This window comes from Haliotis asinina, chromosome 3 (genome assembly GCF_037392515.1).
Source record: "Haliotis asinina isolate JCU_RB_2024 chromosome 3, JCU_Hal_asi_v2, whole genome shotgun sequence".
Taxonomy (NCBI): Eukaryota; Metazoa; Mollusca; class Gastropoda; order Lepetellida; family Haliotidae; genus Haliotis; species Haliotis asinina.
Window position 1 is genome coordinate 17,053,504 of NC_090282.1, and position 21,202 is coordinate 17,074,705.

The window sequence follows — 21,202 nt, forward strand, 5'->3', positions numbered from 1 at the left end:
TGGTATAATCATTCTTTCTGTACTTGATGTTCTGGTATAATCAGTCTTCCTGTACTTGGTACTCTGGCATAATCCTTCTTTCTGTACTTGGTACTCTGGTATAATCAGTCTTTCTGTACTTGATACTCTGGTATAATCATTTTTTCTGTACTAGATCCTCTGGTACAATCGTTCTTTCTGTACTTGGTACTCTGGTACAATCATTCTTTCTTTACTTGGTACTCTGGTACAATCATTCTTTCTGTACTTGACACTCTGGTACAATCGTTCTTTCTGTACTTGGTACTCTGGTATAATCAGTCTTTCTGTACTTGATACTCTGGTATAATCATTCTTTCTGTACTTGGTACTCTGGTATAATCATTCTTTCTGTACTTGGTACTCTGGTATAATCGTTTTTTCTGTACTTGATACTCTGGTATAATCATTCTTTCTGTACTTGATACTCTGGTACAATCCTTCTTTCTGTACTTGGTACTCTGGTATAAACATTCTTTCTGTACTTGGTACTCTGGTACAATCATTTTTTCTGTACTTGGTACTCTGGTATAATCATTCTTTCTGTACCAGATACTCTGGTATAATCACTCTCTCTTTACTTGATTCTCTGGTATAATCATTTTTTCTGTACTTGATCCTCTGGTACAATCGTTCTTTCTGTACTTGGTACTCTGGTATAATCATTCTTTCTGTACTTGGTACTCTGGTATAATCGTTTTTTCTGTACTTGATACTCTGGTACAATCATTTTTTCTGTACTTGGTACTCTGGCATAATCCTTCTTTCTGTACTTGGTGCTCTGGTATAATCATTCTTTCTCTACTTGATAGTCTGGTACAATCATTCTTTCTGTACTTGATACTCTGGTACAATCGTTCTTTCTGTACTTGGTACTCTGGTACAATTATTCTTTCTGTACTTGATACTCTGGTACAATCATTCTTTCTGTACTTGATGCTCTGGTAAAATCATTCCTTTTGTATTTGGTACTCTGGTACAATCATTTTCTCTGTACTTCATACTCTGGTACAATCATTCTTTCTGTACTTGGTAATCTGGTATAATCATTCTCTCTGTACTTGATGCTCTGGTACAATCATTCTTTCTGTACTTGATACTCTGGTACAATCCTTCTTTCTGTACTTGGTACTCTGGTATAAACATTCTTTCTGTACTTGGTACTCTGGTATAATCATTTTTTCTTTACTTGGTACTCTGGTATAATCATTCTTTCTGTACTAGACACTCTGGTATAATCATTCTCTCTTTACTTGATTCTCTGGTATAATCATTCTTTCTCTACTAGATACTCTGGTACAATCATTCTCTCTTTACTTGATTCTCTGGTATAATCATTCTTTCTGTACTTGATGTTCTGGTATAATCAGTCTTCCTGTACTTGGTACTCTGGCATAATCCTTCTTTCTGTACTTGGTACTCTGGTATAATCAGTCTTTCTGTACTTGATACTCTGGTATAATCATTTTTTCTGTACTAGATCCTCTGGTACAATCGTTCTTTCTGTACTTGGTACTCTGGTACAATCATTCTTTCTTTACTTGGTACTCTGGTACAATCATTCTTTCTGTACTTGACACTCTGGTACAATCGTTCTTTCTGTACTTGGTACTCTGGTATAATCAGTCTTTCTGTACTTGATACTCTGGTATAATCATTCTTTCTGTACTTGGTACTCTGGTATAATCATTCTTTCTGTACTTGGTACTCTGGTATAATCGTTTTTTCTGTACTTGATACTCTGGTACAATCATTTTTTCTGTACTTGGTACTCTGGCATAATCCTTCTTTCTGTACTTGGTGCTCTGGTATAATCATTCTTTCTCTACTTGATACTCTGGTACAATCATTTTTTCTGTACTTCATACTCTGGTACAATCGTTCTTTCTGTACTTGGTACTCTGGCACAATTATTCTTTCTGTACTTGATACTCTGGTACAATCATTCTTTCTGTACTTGATGCTCTGGTAAAATCATTCTTTCTGTACTTGGTACTCTGGTACAATCATTTTTTCTGTACTTCATACTCTGGTACAATCGTTCTTTCTGTACTTGGTAATCTGGTATAATCAGTCTCTCTGTACTTGATGCTCTGGTACAATCATTCTTTCTGTACTTGATACTCTGGTACAATCCTTCTTTCTGTACTTGGTACTCTGGTATAAACATTCTTTCTGTACTTGGTACTCTGGTATAATCATTTTTTCTTTACTTGGTACTCTGGTATAATCATTCTTTCTGTACTAGACACTCTGGTATAATCATTCTCTCTTTACTTGATTCTCTGGTATAATCATTCTTTCTCTACTAGATAATCTGGTATAATCATTCTCTCTTTACTTGATTCTCTGGTATAATCATTCTTTCTGTACTTGATGTTCTGGTATAATCAGTCTTCCTGTACTTGGTACTCTGGCATAATCCTTCTTTCTGTACTTGGTACTCTGGTATAATCATTCTTTCTGTACTTGATACTCTGGTATAATCATTTTTTCTGTACTTGATACTCTGGTACAATCGTTCTTCCTGTACTTGATACTCTGGTACAATTATTCTTTCTGTACTTGATACTCTGGTACAATCATTCTTTCTGCACTTGATGCTCTGGTAAAATCATTCCTTTTGTATTTGGTACTCTGGTATAATCAGTCTTCCTGTACTTGGTACTCTGGTACAATCATTCTTTCTGTACTTGGTACTCTGGTATAATCATTCTTTCTGTACTTGATACTCTGGTATAATCGTTTTTTCTGTACTTGATGCTCTGGTACAATCATTTTTTCTGTACTTGGTACTCTGGTATAATGAGTCTTTCTGTACTTGATACTCTGGTATAATCCTTCTTTCTGTACTTGATACTCTGGTATATTCATTCTTTGTGTACTTGGTACTTTGGTATAATCATTCTTTCTGTACATGATACTCTGGTATAATCATTCTTTCTGTACCAGATACTCTGGTATAATCATTCTCTCTTTTCTTGATTCTCTGGTATAATCAGTCTTTCTGTACTTGATCCTCTGGTACAATCACTCTTTCTGTACTTGGTACTCTGGTACAATCATTCTTTCTTTACTTGGTACTCTGGTACAATCATTCTTTCTGTACTTGATACTCTGGTACAATCATTCTTTCTGTACTTGGTACTCTGGTATAATCATTCTTTCTGTACTTGGTACTCTGGTATAATCATTCTTTCTGTACTTGATACTCTGGTATAATCGTTTTTTCTGTACTTGATACTCTGGTACAATCATTCTTTCTGTACTTGATGGTCTGGTACAATCATTCCTTTTGTATTTGGTACTCTGGTATAATCATTCTTCCTGTACTTGGTACTCTGGTATAATCCTTCCTTCTGTACTTGATACTCTGGTACAATCATTCTTTCTGTACAAGGAGTAGACTGGTAGTCAGTGTGAGCTCTCCCAGTAGTAAACCAACTAAGTAATACAACACAACACAAACTCATTACTGTAGTGAATGGGCAGGGAAAGAACTTACGGTCAGTAATGATTGCATCAAACATTCCTTGATGCCTCCACAGGTTGTGCTTCGAGGCGTCTCCAACCAACACATCTATGTAGGCCTTCTCAAACCCGTACTGACGAAGGTTGGCTCGGATGCTCTCCCCTGGATCCCTCTTAGTCTGGTTGTGCCGGCTTGGCTTGCCTGGGACACAACAAACTTCTAGTTAGTGAGGAAGATGATCTAGGTTTTCTTACTGACCTTGTCAGGCAAATCTGGGAAAATCAGCAGTGCTTTTATACTTGCCTGATGTCACACAAAGCTTCCCTACCTTCACCTAAAATATAGTACAGAGACAAAGTAGAAACAGATTGAAGTATATGCCCTGCTAACTTTGACCTGTCTACCATGGCCCATGTAACCTAATATTCATGGCCCATGTAACCTAATATTCATGGCCCATGTAACCAAATATTCAGTACTATAGCAGACATAGTATGGACTGCCGTTTTGCCAGCATAATTTAGGGACCGTTCATAATTTATGGGTAGCTGGGAGAGGAGGTAATGATGATTCTATGAGGGCACCTATTTTTTTCTTGTGGGGTCATCAATTTTGTACACATGTATTGGGTGTGGGTGTTGGGGGTATCAGCAAAATGCACGTACAAACACACAGAAGCACACACACTCATAGCCATAAATTATTAATGGTCCCCTAAGAAGAAGATAACATATCCCCCTAGCCCTGACATATTTGACAGGTCAAATCATCTGACAGTTACTGTTTTTAGATATTAAGAAGTTTTCAAGTTGTGCTCCAGAAATGAAGCCCATCCCTCCCTACTGAGACGAAGTCTGAATCATTTCTATGGAAACTGGGAGAATGATAAATCACAAAAACCTGTAAATAGCAAAAGGCACCACTTTAGGTTCTGACTCATACATCTACCAAGTTTTGTAGAAGGTATTGAATGTTTTTTGAGTTATGCTCCAGACACGAAGCTCATCCCAACATTCCATTCCATGGAAAAACAAAAAAATAAAAATGCCAAAATTCTGTAAATAGCAAAAGGCATAGATACAGTTTATTAATTTATTATATCTACCAATTTCGGTCTAAAAATACTGAACAGGGTTTTTGAGTTATGCTCCAGAAACAAAATGATGACGGATGGGCAGACAGACAAGTGTTGACTATTTTGATACATCTACCAAGTTTTGCAGAAAAATATTGAATGGCTTTTGAGTTATGCTCCAGAAACAAAACAATTATGGATGGATAGGTGGTTGGACAGACGAGGCAGTGACTTTATCCCGGGGGAAGACAGGCTTGATTGCAAAGGCACCATAGAAAGATCCACAAAAATCAACAATCAGTGTTGCACAGGCAAAGGTAAATGACTCACCGCTTACATAAATACATACTTCACTGTTTCTACTGTCTGTTCAAACTTCTGTTTGGTTAAGGGAAGCTAAAACACTGATAAGTCTAAGGTAAGGCAAAACATACGATATTTAATTCAAAATTTGATTTTTTTAAATGTTTGTATCTGCTTAAATTCACAGGAGTTTGAGATAGTATTGTTCAAGAAAATGATTCCATAAATAAATCTATGTTTCTCAATATTCTTAACCAACCCTTCTGTTAAGTCCCCTCTTTAAACCAGCACAGGTGCTGTGTTCCATTCTGACAAGAAGTCCCTAGTCTTGTATGGGTACTGTGTGTCCTCACCTCGAGCATGCAGCAGAAGATAGTCGATGTCAGTCCCCATTACATAGCCACCAAAGTGGGCGCTCGCCACCAACAGACTACCTATAACATGGAAACCACACAGATTAATGCATTACTCCCTAAAGGCATGTTATCAGGCAAAGCTAAACCGCCACAGATATTTGTCAGTCTTAAGGGCAGTGTAAAATTTTTCCATTAATTTTCTCAGTTTTAAGATAGTCCTTTGTCAACAAGACAAACATGTTTCCTATGTTTACATCTATCAATTTTATTAAGTTCCAATTTGTACTAATATTGAAGAATTGAGAACTGATTCACAATTACTTTACATACATGCTGGTGGACAAAAGACGCTGAAGACCCTGTTTGATTCCTCACCTGGATACAACGTGCAAAGCCCATTTTGGGTGTCCCATACTGTGATACTGCTGGAATGTTGCTAAAAGCAGTGTTAAGATTCACTCACTCACTCACTCACTCAAGATAATCATTGTGAGTGAGTGTGTTGGGGGGTTAAAGCTGCTTCAAGTAATATTTCGTTTATGGCATGCCAGTTCAAAGCAGTAGAACAAAACTGATAAGTCCACTTGTTTAGGAGCATAAGTATATTGCTGACAAATCACTGGAGTGAGCATGGATTTGAACCATTCATTATGAATTCCAGGCATGCTGCTTGAGATGCATCTCTTCCTTGCTAGTTCCCAGTGCTTCAGACAACATGACTGCCTGTGCCCTCCCAGCCCATGATAATCAGTTTGGCAAGCCATTGCAAATAATTATGACAGGTAACAGATGCCTAAATGCTAAAGGACAGTAAACCTGCTTAACCCACCTGTCCCCACAAAGGGATCAAAGACAAAGGTGTTTTCCTTGACCAGCCCCATGTTGGCCATGATTAGGGAGAGACAGGCGTCCATGCTGGTGTTCCCTGAAACAGACCATGTTGTGGGCTTCATGTTTCAAAAACACATCACTTAATGACTAACGAGACCACAGATGACACCATCTCATGGTGTTTATTTCTGATGTAAGAGCTTGGAATGTTCACTTATCACGAGGGCTGTGATCATGCATCGAACTATTGATGGATTGCAATTGTTGAGTCTCCTATAGCAATGTATAGGTGGAAGAAACAAAAAGCTATTGATACATCAATAGTTTCTGTGATTATTGATAGTTTAGTAATTGACTTTTGTTGATATATGTGCAACATAAAATTCAGGATGTTTGTGTGAAGACTTCCAGCTTCACTGACTTCATGTTTTAACTGTTCACCTGAGCTGGGTTTCAAGTTTCCTGTCAGTTATTAAGAGAGATGGACAGAAACTACTTCAACTTGGTTTTATTTCATATAAAGTGTACAGTCATTTAGAAATTCACTTTAAATGAAGAAACAAGGTCAGTCACAATAGACGATCGCAATCATATGCTGCAATACACTATAAAAATCACGGTAGCTGTTCCCCATCAATAGTCACCCCTACCTATCATATCCCACAAAGACTATTAGGAAACCAGTGAGTTTGTTTTTCCGTCAGACATCTGAAACAATCCCAGTATTGTAACTGATTATGCTTCCTGATTAATACAACACTGCTTCCTGATTGACAACAATGTCAGCGTGGGCCAGACAATCCAATGACTGAAGTTGGGTATGAAGAAATATCTTAAGAAATTTACTTGCCAGCTGTACATGGGCTGATGGAGGTGAGTATACTCTCACAATTTACTCCTAGGTGACATGCATGATTAGCTTGTTATACCAAGTCTCACCAATAAACTGTCGCTTCTGTAGGTGGTAAGCCTGTATCTTGTCTCTCTGTCCATTAGCAATCTAGAAGTAAACATGAATGTGAGGCCAAGGACACATGTAGAGTATGTATCTGGGCCTAGATTGTGAATGGTGTTTTATGCAGCACGCACAAGGTTCATGCAGATGAGGAACACTGAAATTTGCCTGAATCTGTCATTATTTTTTTCAATACCATAATACTTCACTAGTTGAATGACTTAGAAACCAGTATGACTGTCATGATTTGCCAACCTCAAGATGCTACGTCATAAGTATCACTTTGTAAATCTAACTTGTGAAAAAAGAACAAAACAAGTCACTCACCCATCTCCCAAAAAACATGAGGTAGGGCTGATCTGGAGGTGGGGAACCCTCTGGGCCATAATACTCCAGGAGACTGAAGGTGTTGGTGGGGTCCTTCAAGTTGACCTTGCCCTGAAAGTTGACTGCCTCCAGAGTGATGTCCTGCACAGAGGAAGATGTTCAACACATGGTTTGAGGCACAGCATGGGATACAATATATATGAGAAGGGTTAGGGGTAGGGTTAGGGTAAGCACTACTATGACACAGAATGTTTTAAGTATAGTGTTAACATGGCAAAGGCAACTTTACATCAAGGCTTAACATCACACAGACAATTTAAATGTAAGTGTTAATATGACACAGGCAATTCTAACTCAGATGCTAACATCACAGAAACAACTTTAAGTCAAAGGTTAACATTATACAGACAACCTTAATTCAAGGGTTAACACATTGACTGACTATCACAAGTATGCTTGTAGTATCAGTTCTGGTAGAATTTGTCACTACAAGTTATCCCATAGTGCCAATTGAGGTATTTTAGGACAAGTTTCACATGCTGGCAAACAAGCACAAGAAACAACTGCTCATGGCTCTCTTTGTTATTGCCAGGAGACGATTGCTTCTTGTGCCTGTTTGCCAACATGTAAAAGTTGTTTTATAATATACCGCTGATGTAGCTACGGGAAAACTTGTAGTGGCAAACTGGGCCAGACATTGACACGACAAGTATACTCGTGGTGGCACTCAACATGTCAACATGACACAGACAATTTTAGCAAAGGTGTTAACATGACAAACAACTTTAACTCACAGATTAACATGACACAGACAATAATAACTTGAAGACATATTAACAAGATATAGGCCACTTTAACTCAAGGGTTCAGAGCATAATAAATCAAGGTTAATATGATACTGAAAAAGTCTCCATGATGGATTATGATGCTGATAAGTATGCACAAATGTATCCTACCTCAATTTTGCGGATTTTTTCTTTCTGCAACACTTTCTTGTTAAAGGTATCCACCACAATTTTGAATGTGGAATCCTCCATCAAATATGGTTTCTGAAAGAAAAACATCACCCACAGATTTATACCAGTATTGTATCTGTGTCTGGTCATTACTTCTTCTCTTGGTGTACATGATTTTATTCAGAATGACAGATTCTGTTTGATTAGTTTCTCCTGATCATTTTGATACTCCAACATGTTTGTTGTATTTCAGCAAGACAATACATTTATGAACATCATGGCTATGTCAAGTTGGATACAGCGATGTGCACCAACTGAGCCAGCAGGTCTGGGCACGCAGTCAGTTAAGTAGCGGTGTTCCAATTACTTCAAATTATCGAAGATTGGTCGCAGTGACCAAACAACCAACCAATCAATCACATTTTCACATAACTGAATGCAAACGATTTTGGAACTACTCTTTGAAAGTCTTTGTAATGCTAGATGATGGAACGTATGCTATATGTTGGTGGGTCTGAAAATGAATTTATTTCTTAGAGGACTCACTTGACTCACTGAAAAGTCATGTCTGAATATTTCTTGAATATTCCAGCACAATTATGTTCATCATAGATTTGACATCACTTTTAAGTAACAAGTAGCATCATGTTATTATATATCTGCAATATCAACCAGGATTGGAAAACTGAAAAATGATGCTAACCAATTTATTTCGATGATTGCTTGTTGGCAATGAAGCAATCACAAATTATTAGATTTCAACCAATTCCCAACACTACAGTTAAGTCACTCATAACAAGTATGGGTTGCTAGGTATTAATTCTGACCAGTCAATATGCAGCTTTAAGTGATCATGTCAATACAAAGTTAAAAAATACATGTATTGTTGGTAAATACTAGTAATGTGTGAAAAATATGTACACTTAGTTCTATGGGATATTTCCTCAAGTTGCTGTACAGCTCCTGTTTGTTTGAACCCTGTCCCCACAGTTCATACAGAGACCTGAAAACAGACGAGGAGAGTAATGATACTGATATACAGTTACAATGATCTATATGAGTAACTGGTTTAATGACAGTTGTATTGTATAGATCAGTATGGTGAAACTTTGGCTGTTCACAAACTGCTTCTTTTGTCTGAGGTCTTGAATTATTTTTCTCTTTATCATTGACCTTCATCTGCTCATAAGTACTGAAAGAAGGGCTTGTGGCAGCCTGTGCATCATGTCCATCAAAACTGTTGCCCGCTTGGGTTCAAATGTTTTTTTAATGGCCACTTGCCACCGTGCATGTGACTTTAAGAAAGTAACTTATCCTGACTAATTTTCCACCTACGCTGACTTTTATGATATAATCAAATGATGAAATTATGAAAGAATAAATCAACATGGTATTCGATGTTTGTGTTTAGTGGACTATTCATCAAAAAGTGATAAATAGCAAAGAAAGATAACCCATCTTTGTGATCAATACGAAATTTAATTACTACTTTTTTATAAGATATGAAATGAAATCCAAGTTTATTTACAAAGTGAAACTTAAAGCTGAAATTATCTAGAAGCCCATGGACAAGTGAGACACCATTATCTGCATGAAATGAAATTGGACTTGTCGATGAGATTTTTTACCCCTGCTGTCCACTGAATTCAAGGAAATGGTATGGATGAAATACTGAAAATCACACTGACATGAGAGGCTCACAACAATATTGCAGTTATTTAACAGCAACCTCTAAATTCTTGAGTCTGATCAGAGCATCAATCAACAAAATAGCTGAGCTTGACCACCCTATCCATTTAGTCACTTCTTACAAGCAGCAGTGGTTGCTAGGGAACCAGAACCCCCGCAAGGATCCACAAAAGTATGTGTCTGTGGTGGGTTATTTCGACAATGATATGCATCTTCACCTCTAAAAATGTTCTCTGCCCGTTAGAACAGATTTTTCTACTTAGTCTATAAACTTTGTACAATGCTATAGTCTGTTATCTTAGGGACTGTACTTAATTCATGGCTTGGGAGAGTGATGAAGAAGCACGTACAATGTGAGTGACCCCCCACCTCTCCCTAAAATTTATGTACAAAGTAAGTAACCCTCGTTGCATGTGATGCACAAAATCAAAAACCTGTCCTTCCCTTCCCATATTTTTAGCATATTTTCAAAATATTTATGTACAAAAATGCTGACCCACCCCTACCCAGCCCCAGTGCATGTGTACAAAGTTGAATAACCCCCCACAGAACAAAATGGGTGTCTTACAGATATGTTTCTCAAGCACATCCAGAAAGCATGATCACTTGAAATAAATATATTCAAAATATGTTAAAGTATCAGTAAATCATCTAATCAGTAGGATAAATATGGAGACAACAATGCATGACCAATTATATATTCATAAATATGATGTAGCAGAAAACCGTTCCGTAACCATGGTATGCAACAATGATGATGATACTAGATAGCATATTCAGCAGGAGGAAAAAGTAAAAACAGCAAAACGGTCTACAACACATGCCTACTATATTTGTTATGTGATTGTCATTATGCTTTGGTATATACAAATTCACCTACTTGACAAGGACAGTCCGATTCATGATCCGCTTTGCATGTTCCAATGACGGCAACTCAACAACCAGAAACGGATTCTGAAGACAAAAGCAATCACAGTTACTGATGATTCTGCATACCTACTCTTTTGCCAATAATCTCACATGATCATGATAATGTCTATCATCTGGCCATGAAAACAAATGTTCAAAAACATGTTTTGTTGACTCCTAATCATGTTAATGAGAGGATTCTACTCACACTATATCTAATGAAAATTAGGACCTTTCTATCCTGGGTATATGCCATTAGTTACTTACTTTTTTTTCCAGTTTCTCTTCATTTATGGTGATGTCAAATCCCAGCAATGACACAATTGATTTCAATTCCTGAAAGAATGTAAGGCATAATCACATTTCGTCCAAGCCGACAACAAAGACACATAGAAAAAAAATTTTTTTACAGAAACTATTGATACCTAATACCACTCTATTTCTGAAGGAATTGGACATGCCAGTGAGTTTGTTTGTACAAAAGTATCAAGATGCATCACACCCAAAACTTTGAGTTTCTTAAAGGTCACATGCAACTCCAAATCAAACATAATTAAAACACATTTATCATTTGTTCATGATATATAAAATGTATTGGTGATTGTGAAAAAACAAATAAACAAGATTTTAAGAGTATAATCGCAAATCAAAAGTGCTGTATTTGCTACTGCTCGAAACGAAGCAGCTGCAATACTGAATCCAGGCAGGGTCTGTGGATGTGCACTCATGTGTAACGACACCTTGTCATTGGCCACTGGTTCATTTGCCAATACGCTTAGCCAATTCTTTGTTTTTTGGCTTATAAGCCTGATAGGTGTTAAATGCATGTGGTCAGTGATTGAAGCTAGCTGCTGTTAGCATAGCTGTTGAAACCACGTTTTCCCCGAGCACTGGGGGAAAATCAGTGAATCGTTTGTACTCCGATTTCACAGGCTTTTTTCATTGTCACTGTTGGTTAGAAGCAAAATTGATTTCACAGCGCACAATATTGTATCATTCTGAATCCTGATTCTTGTTAGGGTACATGGGGAGTCGTGCACTTTACCGGGCGCACTTTTGGGAGTGCCCAAAGGCTAACGATCTCGAAGGGGGACGGGGAGGACCCAAGGGCTAAGGATACAGCAGCGCGCTCATTAGCAAGGTAAACTGCACTCTAGCTGGTATATGTCTGTATACAGAAACAAACCCGGGGTATGAGTGGGTGCTGTTTTAAGCTAGCAACATCCACCTGACAATATAGTGACAGCACTGATTGACTTAGTTCAGCAAGCTGAACGTCGTGTTCCTGCCAAGGCATACACTTGGCAGGAACACGACGTTTAGCTTGCTGAACTATGATTGACTTCACTAAAGGGCTTCAGACATTGTACTAATTTTGATCGAAGTCGGACTCGGGTGTTAGGCGTGATGAGTGAAAGTTTCACGGGTGTACGGCTATTGGCGTCTCGTCAAGACGGTTGATCAGTGATATGAGTCTGAGACACTCAGTTTCTAAGAGCAAGCCCATAACTAACAAATTAACAATTCCCTAGTTATACGGTGGAAAGATATCTATAGCTCCCGGGAGGTCTCACAATGGCAATAAATCTGTATACTCACCGGTATTTTAAACTCTATATGTTCACTTGCAAAGTGAAAAAGAAATTGAGAACGAATCCCTTTAGCGGGCCCCGAGAGCACACATTTACCCATGGGCGCAGCCATGTTTTCACTCTTTACTGTTGAAAACAGTTATGGTCGTACGTTAAAAAGAGACATGTGTGTTTCCACTAAAACGGAACACAGCGGGTTTATATGTCATAAATGAATTATATAAGAAAACATAGACTAAAATCAAATTACCTGTATACTACATCTTAATGTCCTGTATTTATGTTACAATCATATATGCCAAAATAGTGCAAAATGTAGTTATTATTTCAGTATTAATTCGCTTTCAATTACGTTTTTAAGAAACTGTTACCGGAAGTTTACATCTGCAACTTGCCGATTCATGACGGATGGATTACTTGTAGATTTCATCAAACTGTTGTGAAACATCATTTTATTGGACAAATATGTCCCGGGCTGGCCTCGAACTGCTATTTGACACTGTGTCGGAGCAGCTGACGTGCCAAGGGGATGCTGTCATATGTGCCTTACACTGGAATATTGTTTCAAATGGGTTTAAATGCACAGGAGTTGGAGAGGTATAATAATTTTTAAAGTTAAGGAAAGAGAAAGTAAAAGTAACGTAACCCAGTAGTTAACAGGCACCAGTTAACTGGAGTCCAAGGAAGATGTAAGGCTAGAATCGGCAACAGTGTGGCTCGCCTGCAGTTTTCAGTAGCGCCAATAATCCTAATAAAGTCAATACATTTCGAGGGGTTGTGGGGTTGTGGAGCCATTTTCATGACCCCTAAAGGCTAGGCATCCCTTTTTGATCGAATACAGGATCCTTAGGGCAGGGAACTCATTTCTAGTAAAGCAAAAACAAATATTGAGGAAAGGTAGTACCTTGCACGGTTCTTATTGTTAGTTGTAACTCAGCAAGCTCTTTAAAGGGGCACTTATGTGGAGCGAATAATGTTTCTTGCCAACGGTTTAATTACGAAACAGTCAGGATGCTGGATGCCCATCATATGCCATTATGAAAAAATATCCCAGCAGTGTATTTTTTTTTCAGATACTTGGATATGATAGCAAATATCATACGTAAATTTTGGTAGCTGTGGTAGCTACCCTGGTTTATTATCTATGATAATAAAAACACACAGTTGATTTATTTGAATTCGTAAACTAAAAACAATGACTTTGCCTCTGGTAGAGAAATCTGAACATTTTCTTACATAAAAAAACCTGATTACACCTATTTACCCAAGTACACAGCAAATGCCTGTGTGTATTTCTTGTGTAATGAAGTTCTGTTGGTATCCTCCAAACAGTTCCGGCCCATAAGTGTTTTCAGACTGCATGCGACACAGAGATTACATCTTCCTTGCTGTAAACCTGTGTAAACCTACACATGTTATTTGTCATCATTCTCTTGGGGGTCAGTTAATCAATTTATAACAGGTATAATTAGTGCTAACAGCACTCAGGTTACTCAACAAAGGTTCCCATTTGGCATTTCTCCTGTCTGGAGTAAATACTCAACATTATAAATTAAGGTCTGTAGTGGCAAATGTCTGGTATGTTATGTAATATGTGCATGTAAGTGATGCAAGAGGATTTATCAGCTGAGTTACAAAACAAACATTAATTAAAGGATTAACCAATAACACACTGATTGATTAATTACTTCTATCTTCTACAGCGGATTTGTCAAAAGGCAGTGTGTGTAGATGTACCAATTTATACTGACTACACCCTGTCATAAAGTGCGAGTGTAAAAACAACATCCTCCCTTCAAAGAATTAACCACCATTGCGTTGATTGATTGATTGCTCATTGTTGCTAAACTAAATTATTTAGAATGGCGGACGTCATACAATTAGGTGCCAGGTGTGCTATCATGGGTGACCAATGAGAGGTTTATCAGGTTTTCACCAATTTGAAAGACGTGAAACGATGTGTTACTTTTTCGCAAATTAGACTGTTGTGAGAAACACGACACAGAGCAGGATTATTTACCAGCTTCACGTGAATGGAATTTCGTTCTTTTATGTGGATATTGATGGATACATTCCTGAACAAGGTAGTAGCCTGACATTGTTGCTATAAAATTAGTCTGTTTTACATTCATTATTTGCTTTTTGTTTTAATTTATTTGTTGTAGCATTCAGCAGAATCTATATGACAGAAAACACACTAGATCACATATGTGTGTGAAATAGGATCCACATTGGCAGTCTATACAATGCTTAAATGTTACAGTCATGTTAGAAATGTACTATAAGCATGAGCAGACCGTGTGTTCTTTTATTAATTTTCAAAATCATACAAATATGACAGTAAGCTTATTAGGGTTATGAGACAATGGTTATGGTATACGGACGTACATTGGCTTCGTTATTTTCCCGCCCTAATAGGTTTTTACCATTTCTACCACTGGCAGATCCTTCAAAGTGTTTCATTTGTTTTCATAATACATTTGTTATGACTTAAAAATGACTTCACCTTAGTTGATCTGTCTATAATTAAACTCTCAATTGCGCAAACGGACCGCGCAGCAGAGGTCATGAACCAGTCACGAATTCTGGGATATCATCCGGGTACTCACAGGAGAAAAACAATAACAAAAGTTTAAACAGTCCACGGAAATTGCTCCGCATCAGTGCCCCTTTAATGGAATAGATCGCTGTGAACTTGTCAATCCAACACAGCTCCATACCTTTTAATTAAGATTCTAATTTCACAAGGAAGATGGCAGAATGCAAAGAAAGGTAAACATTAATGCTAATGACTTGATATGCAAATTTGGGAGCACCTTTAGAATTCAGCACCACAGTCTCTTGTGAGGACGTTCTCAGCCATAGGTCATGTCACTGAGACAGGCAACCAGTTTGTGAGAACCCGTGGGATGCGAACCCACGACCTTCAGATTGTTAGCCCGACGGCTAACCGACTTAGCTACGTCCAAATTGTTGCACAATGTGCGGATTTAGCTAGTCATTCCTGTGACGTCACAGAAATGAACGAAAAGAGTTGAATCGGTTACGAACAATTACGAAGGGTACAGGTAGACTTTATGTCTCGTGCTTTCAATCTGCGGACTGTTGCTGAATGGCCCTGATACGATTTGGTCCAATGGTCCTATTCCGTATTCTACCAGGTACCATGTTATGTGGAATGAACCGATATGGTTCTAAAATGTTTTTTGGCCCTGATACGATTTGGTCCAATGGTCCTATTCCGTATTCTACCAGGTACCATGTTATGTGGAATGAACCGAAATGTTTTTTTTGAATGACATGCTTGTATAAAAATCATTGGGTGCTTTTGTGAAAGAAAAGTGTTGTAGGGAACAAAGGAAGGATAATGAGGATCATGCTAAGGAATGAGTGAGACACAGGCATGTCTAGTGACGGCATATGGGTGAGTTAGACTTCAAATCATTACTGAAAATATGTAGATCTAGAGGTGAAAGTGGCTGGAGTGCAAGTTTGAGGCCGTTTTCCATCAGCCCAAAATTTCTACATTTGGCCACCATTTGTGATAGTTTAATTTGTCTTATGGTCATGATGGTGATCAAAGCTATCAAAGTGGGTTGAATCATTTGCATGGTCCTAATGTAGCAGAGCTAGGAGTCTTCCAACATATGTCATTTTATCTTTTTTAACTGGTTAACTGGGGTTAGAAGGCCCATTGTTTAAATCCCAGCATGGGACATAAAAATATGGCAGCAACCCTGGTGCCCAATGTTGGTCTGAGCATGTACATATTAAATTTGAGCAAAATTACTACGTGGCTGCCCAGGGCGTGCCTTCTGTTGACAAAAGACTATATGTAGAGCATGTAGTCATCACACAGATGACATCCTTGATTGGTTAGCTTGCTAAAAGGGTTAACCTCTATTGTCATGTGGTCACTGGACATTTTGGTCACTACACTAACTGGAGTTAGAAAAATTGTACACTTAGTACAGTGCACAAGTCCTAGCCAATCACCCATATTCTGAAGTGCTATATGCAATTTTCATTGTGTAAAATTTACTTATTCACCATGAAATATAGAAGTATAAAATGAGAATTTTATTTCATATTCAGTATTTTGGGTCCATGCTATCACTGCAGTATTTTCTATCTATTGTCGTGATGGCAGTAAAGTGCTGCAAGACCAATCCTTGGTGTAGTAGAATGTAGTTTGGTCCAGAGAAATCATCTAACAAATGGCATATAATAGCAGTAAAATGTAAGCTAAGCAAAGTTCTAGCTAGTGGACTCACAAGGCTTTGGCACAGACTATGGCAGTAACCCATGGAGAAGAAGTATTATATTCCTGCGAATAAGGGCAGGGTACATAAAATATTTTAGTCTGTGTCCCAGGTTTTGAAATCATTTAAAATTGTTAGGATAAGGTACATACTTGCACAAACATGCACACAGACATGTAGAGGCACACACAAATAGATGTAATAATCACTTAATTATTGACACTTCTTGATTATCTTTAAAGATAAGGTAATGTTTTCCTTTTTTGATACTGTCCAATAACCTGTCATGCTAAAGTGATGATAGTTTGTGAAATCATTACTTTTATGACATGTGTACACATTGTGTCACCAGTGATGTCTACATCATCACTTCAGAAGTGTCATTTCTCAGCATGTCAAACCATTGTTACTCTGATATCATGTATTACTGATTTTATTCATAAACAAATAATGCTAAATATATTTATCAAATAGTTTTCAACAGCAACTTTTTGAAGTACTATGGTATAGATATTATGATAATGAATGAAAGAATAGTGTTATTGATTTCAGGATGGGCACCTGCCAAAAAAGACAGAACGTTTACCCTCAGGATGGAACAACTCCAAAGAGCTGTATACACTCAAGTATAACCAAACCAGATCCAATGATGACTTTGTACTTAAAGTGGTGAAAATTGATGAAAGTCTCCTTGTGCATTTCATGGTAGGTGAACAATGTGCTCATTACTCATTGACTGTCCTGTGACCTCTATCACCGTATTCTTAAACAGTGTATAGATTTAACCTTGTTTTTTTTTAACTCTGGTTATACAGAGGTCCCTGACAACTCATCCTCTGCAACAGAACCATTTAAAATGACGAGTTACTGTTAAGAGTTTGTAACTCGAATGATTGTGACTTAGATGGTTGCTCACACTATCAACCACTGGCTTGCCAGGACTAAAACCGTTTACATAGTGTACATGTAAACGTGCTGACTGTTGTATGAAACAGATATGTATTGATTTCTAATTATATGTTTATGGTATTTCAGAGACGGAGGGATGAGAAAGTGTCAAGCATGAATATCCATCTAGCAACATACACAAATCAGGATCTCACTGACGTAGATACGTGAGTTTCCTTTATGTCTGATATCAATGACATATTCATAATTTAAATATCTCAGTCCAGTATCACATCCTTGGGAATCTCATATGTATATTTACCATGTACACCTAACTTTAAGTATAGTCTGTTTCAACATATTTAGGATTGATGTGTATTTATGATAATTACCATGAATATCATGAATACCATGAATTAGCAGCATGTTATAAATTTCACATGTTTGATCAAATTCATTCTGCACTAGTACATGTTCTTTCAGAAATTTCTCTGGTCTGTTTGATTATCTTTGGCTGATCAGGTGGTTTTCAAACCAGGTCTAGCAAAAGTCCAGTCATTTTGACATGCAATCGTGATTTGATAATGTGTCCATGCTGTTTGAACCATTACTTACAAAACCTGAACTTGTATATTAGTTCTGAACCTTTAATGAATGTGATTACAGAGCTTTCAAGAGGTTAGAGGAACTTGAAAAAAACATTGAAAAGGAAATACTCACAGTGTTCCTGTCTGGCACCAACACATCAACTTCACAAGCATCAGTAAAGAGGACACAGAGTAATGAAGGGAGATCACCCTTGTTGGAAGATGATCCATTGCGTGTTCCCAGCCGGAGGCAGCCTGTCCCTCCGGATTGGTAGGCTCATCTTGTCACAATTTAGTGATGGCGATGTGGGCAGAATGTACGATGTTGATAATAGGGAGTGGATTAATGTGAGTTGGATGTGTAAGTTATATCATCACTTGTCAGCTTAGTGTCGTCAGAACACAAGCTCATGTGAAGGTCATGGATGTTTAGCACTATATTGCTAAAACAGCTGGAAGCCATTAATTCTAAAGTAAACAATTGAAATCATTTTTTTCTCCTGTACGTATTTGAGGGATATATTTTTGATGTGATGCACACAGGATGAAAGTCTAATAATTTAGTGCGATCTCATCATGCGTTCTTTATGTTCTCCTAGGATGCCATCCAGTGACCCATTCGCAGTCGGACGATCTGACCTTGACCCTTTAGCAGGTGGGATGGGGGGGATGATCATGGACCCTCGAAGGTCGGGTGTTCCTGGGTTTGCACCAGACCCTAATGCTGGCCTGCCAAGCAGACTCCCTCCGTAAGTAACATTGAGAGACAGGTGTATCTGACCCTACTGCTTGCATACCAAGTACACTTCCTCCACAAGAAGCACCATAAAGAGATAGATGTATCCCAGATCAGTGTAGCATCTTGAACTGATGTAATCTTGGTAGTATTCAGAAGAATTAACATGTTTAAAAGGGTAGATATTGTGCAAATGTGGATGTTGTACAAATGTTTTGTAACATATGAGGTAAATGTAACATTTTGATGTCCGTGTCATAGAGTGGTGTAGAATTTGGAAGAATCAACATGTCTGATGTTTTGATGTCTGCTTCACAAGCAGCAGTGTACTTATGAAACATATTAGTTATCTTTGACTGATTTGTTTTGCGTCAATGACTTGATGACTCAGCAGTTGTTACTTAGAATTTGAATGACAATTTTAGCCAACACCTACATATTTTCATGGATCTCCTCTGTTCATCTCATTGGTTACACTGACTTAATGACATTTCCTGCTTGGTTTTCATGATCAAGGGGAGGTAATCAATGAAGCTCATGCTTGTCATGTAGACCTCAGTCACTTTTGTATATATTGCACTAGTATTGGTTGTGTTTAGTCCAACCATTTGACTGTCTCTCAATTCCATCTATGGACTGCACCCATGACCAGGTCATCGTTGCATGTCATGCTGTTACTGGTGAGAGTCACATGTTGACCATATGTCGGTGTACTAAGGTACAAGTAATCAACAACAGCTTGTACTTTCTAGGGGAGCAGTTCCACCAGGAGCAAGATTCGACCCATTTGGACCTCCTGGAGCCAGACCTGGGTAATAACTGACATCTATTTGTAGTCAGCCTCAATTCTACAGCTCATGCTTTGTAAAAACATTCACCTTTGTGATTCAGTGTAATCTACTACAGTTTTTTTGTTAGCTAGGCTTTAATTCATTTTTTGTTAATAGTGTCCTTCATTTAATGTTTTACACAATGTTGCATATTTCTCTTCACAGGCCTGATCCTGACCACATGAAACCCCCAGGCTATGATGATATGTTCATGTGAACTGGTTAGTACTTGATCATGTGACCACACTATAGCAGGATCATGTGAGCTGGATAGTGCTGTGTTCCTGGCTCTGGTAAACCATGTGACCTGGAAATGGCTAGATCATGTGACCTGGCCACAAGTAGATTATGTGACCTGCCAATTGCTGGTATGATTAATCACACAACCTGTCTGCTACTAGATCCTATGACCTGGCTACCACTGGATCATGTGACCTTGATAGTAGCATTGTTTAAAATACTGGTACTGAGTGATGTGCCCTTGGTCTTACACATGGCTCTCCATCACTTGACTGTTCTCCTTTTGCAATGTGTTCATGGTACTTGTTTAAACTTGGATGTTTTGTATATTGTTGATTACAGAATACCAGTAATGGATGTACAGCACTCTTTTAAACATTCTTAGGACATGCTTGTTGTTGGTTCACGTTCTTGGGAAGTGAAGATGCGTTTGTGAATGTTATGAGTTGGCGAAATATTTAAAAAAAAGTAAATGGCTTTCTGTAATCATAGCTTATGGGTGTCGGAGCCATGCCAACTTTACCCTTTGTACAGAAAGGTACACAAAGTCTGCAGTCTAGACTACCAGTTGTCCCACTTCTCATTTTAGTTGAAGTCATGGTGGCAGAGCTGACTAGGCAGCTGACTTTGTGTGCTGGCAGCTAGGTGCCTGACTGTGAGGGTGGGTTCAAATCCCGGATGGGACTCAAGAAAAGTACTAGAATCTGTAATTTACAATGAAATTATGATCTCAAGTGTAACATGTTACATTTGACCATTTTCTAAATTGCATTGTATAATCATTGTGTAGTCAGATGAGATATTTGTTTGGGGTCGAGTACTCAGTAACTGAAAAACTAAACTTGTCAAACTCAGCCTTGATATTTTTCTGTTCATTGAGCATGTTAAACTTTCTCTCATGTAATGTCCATAGTTTGTTTTTTCTTTCTGAGAAACACTTTTCATGACATGACAGATCATCCGTCGTAGTACAAAAGGATCAAATGATCTGTAACTCCTGTGAGTAGTGCATGTCACAACAATGTCAGAGCATTACTTGTAAACATAATGTTGAACTCAACCCTGGTCATTGAATAATTGCATTGTTGGTTTTAATGTGAAGAACCCCCATACCCTATACTACTTGTGAAGGTTTGGCCAATAACAGGTAGGTCGACTGCAGATTGACATGTCACA

The 21,202-nt window shown here is 38.0% G+C and overlaps 2 protein-coding genes across 3 annotated transcripts in view; one reads left to right on the forward strand and one right to left on the reverse strand.

Annotated features, from left to right (window-relative positions):
• The window catches only part of LOC137277561 (tRNA (guanine(10)-N2)-methyltransferase homolog), a 26,912-nt gene extending 14,292 nt beyond the window's left edge, over positions 1-12,620 (reverse strand). Inside the window, exons 1-10 of the mRNA XM_067809353.1 lie at positions 12,491-12,620; positions 11,159-11,227; positions 10,863-10,936; positions 9,215-9,296; positions 8,294-8,386; positions 7,338-7,478; positions 6,995-7,055; positions 6,054-6,149; positions 5,222-5,302; positions 3,524-3,691 (exon numbers count right to left, since the gene is read on the reverse strand). Coding sequence (XP_067665454.1) covers positions 3,524-3,691; positions 5,222-5,302; positions 6,054-6,149; positions 6,995-7,055; positions 7,338-7,478; positions 8,294-8,386; positions 9,215-9,296; positions 10,863-10,936; positions 11,159-11,227; positions 12,491-12,595 — 970 coding nt within the window. The 5' untranslated portion in view covers positions 12,596-12,620. The remainder of the gene's footprint in view (positions 1-3,523; positions 3,692-5,221; positions 5,303-6,053; positions 6,150-6,994; positions 7,056-7,337; positions 7,479-8,293; positions 8,387-9,214; positions 9,297-10,862; positions 10,937-11,158; positions 11,228-12,490) is intronic.
• A 209-nt stretch (positions 12,621-12,829) lies between these two features.
• On the forward strand, positions 12,830-20,930 carry LOC137277565 (proteasome inhibitor PI31 subunit-like). Of its 2 annotated transcripts, XM_067809359.1 has the most exons (8): positions 12,836-13,080; positions 17,298-17,450; positions 17,781-17,860; positions 18,300-18,491; positions 18,820-18,969; positions 19,709-19,768; positions 19,952-20,007; positions 20,616-20,930. In XM_067809359.1, the coding sequence occupies exons 1-7, from the start codon at positions 12,949-12,951 to the stop codon at positions 20,001-20,003; spliced, it is 819 nt and encodes a 272-aa protein (XP_067665460.1). In that variant the 5' UTR covers positions 12,836-12,948; the 3' UTR covers positions 20,004-20,007; positions 20,616-20,930. The 2 variants fall into 2 exon arrangements, with proteins under 2 accessions (XP_067665459.1, XP_067665460.1); XM_067809358.1 differs by having other exon boundaries at positions 12,830-13,080; positions 19,952-20,930.
• Positions 20,931-21,202: the final 272 nt, after the last annotated feature.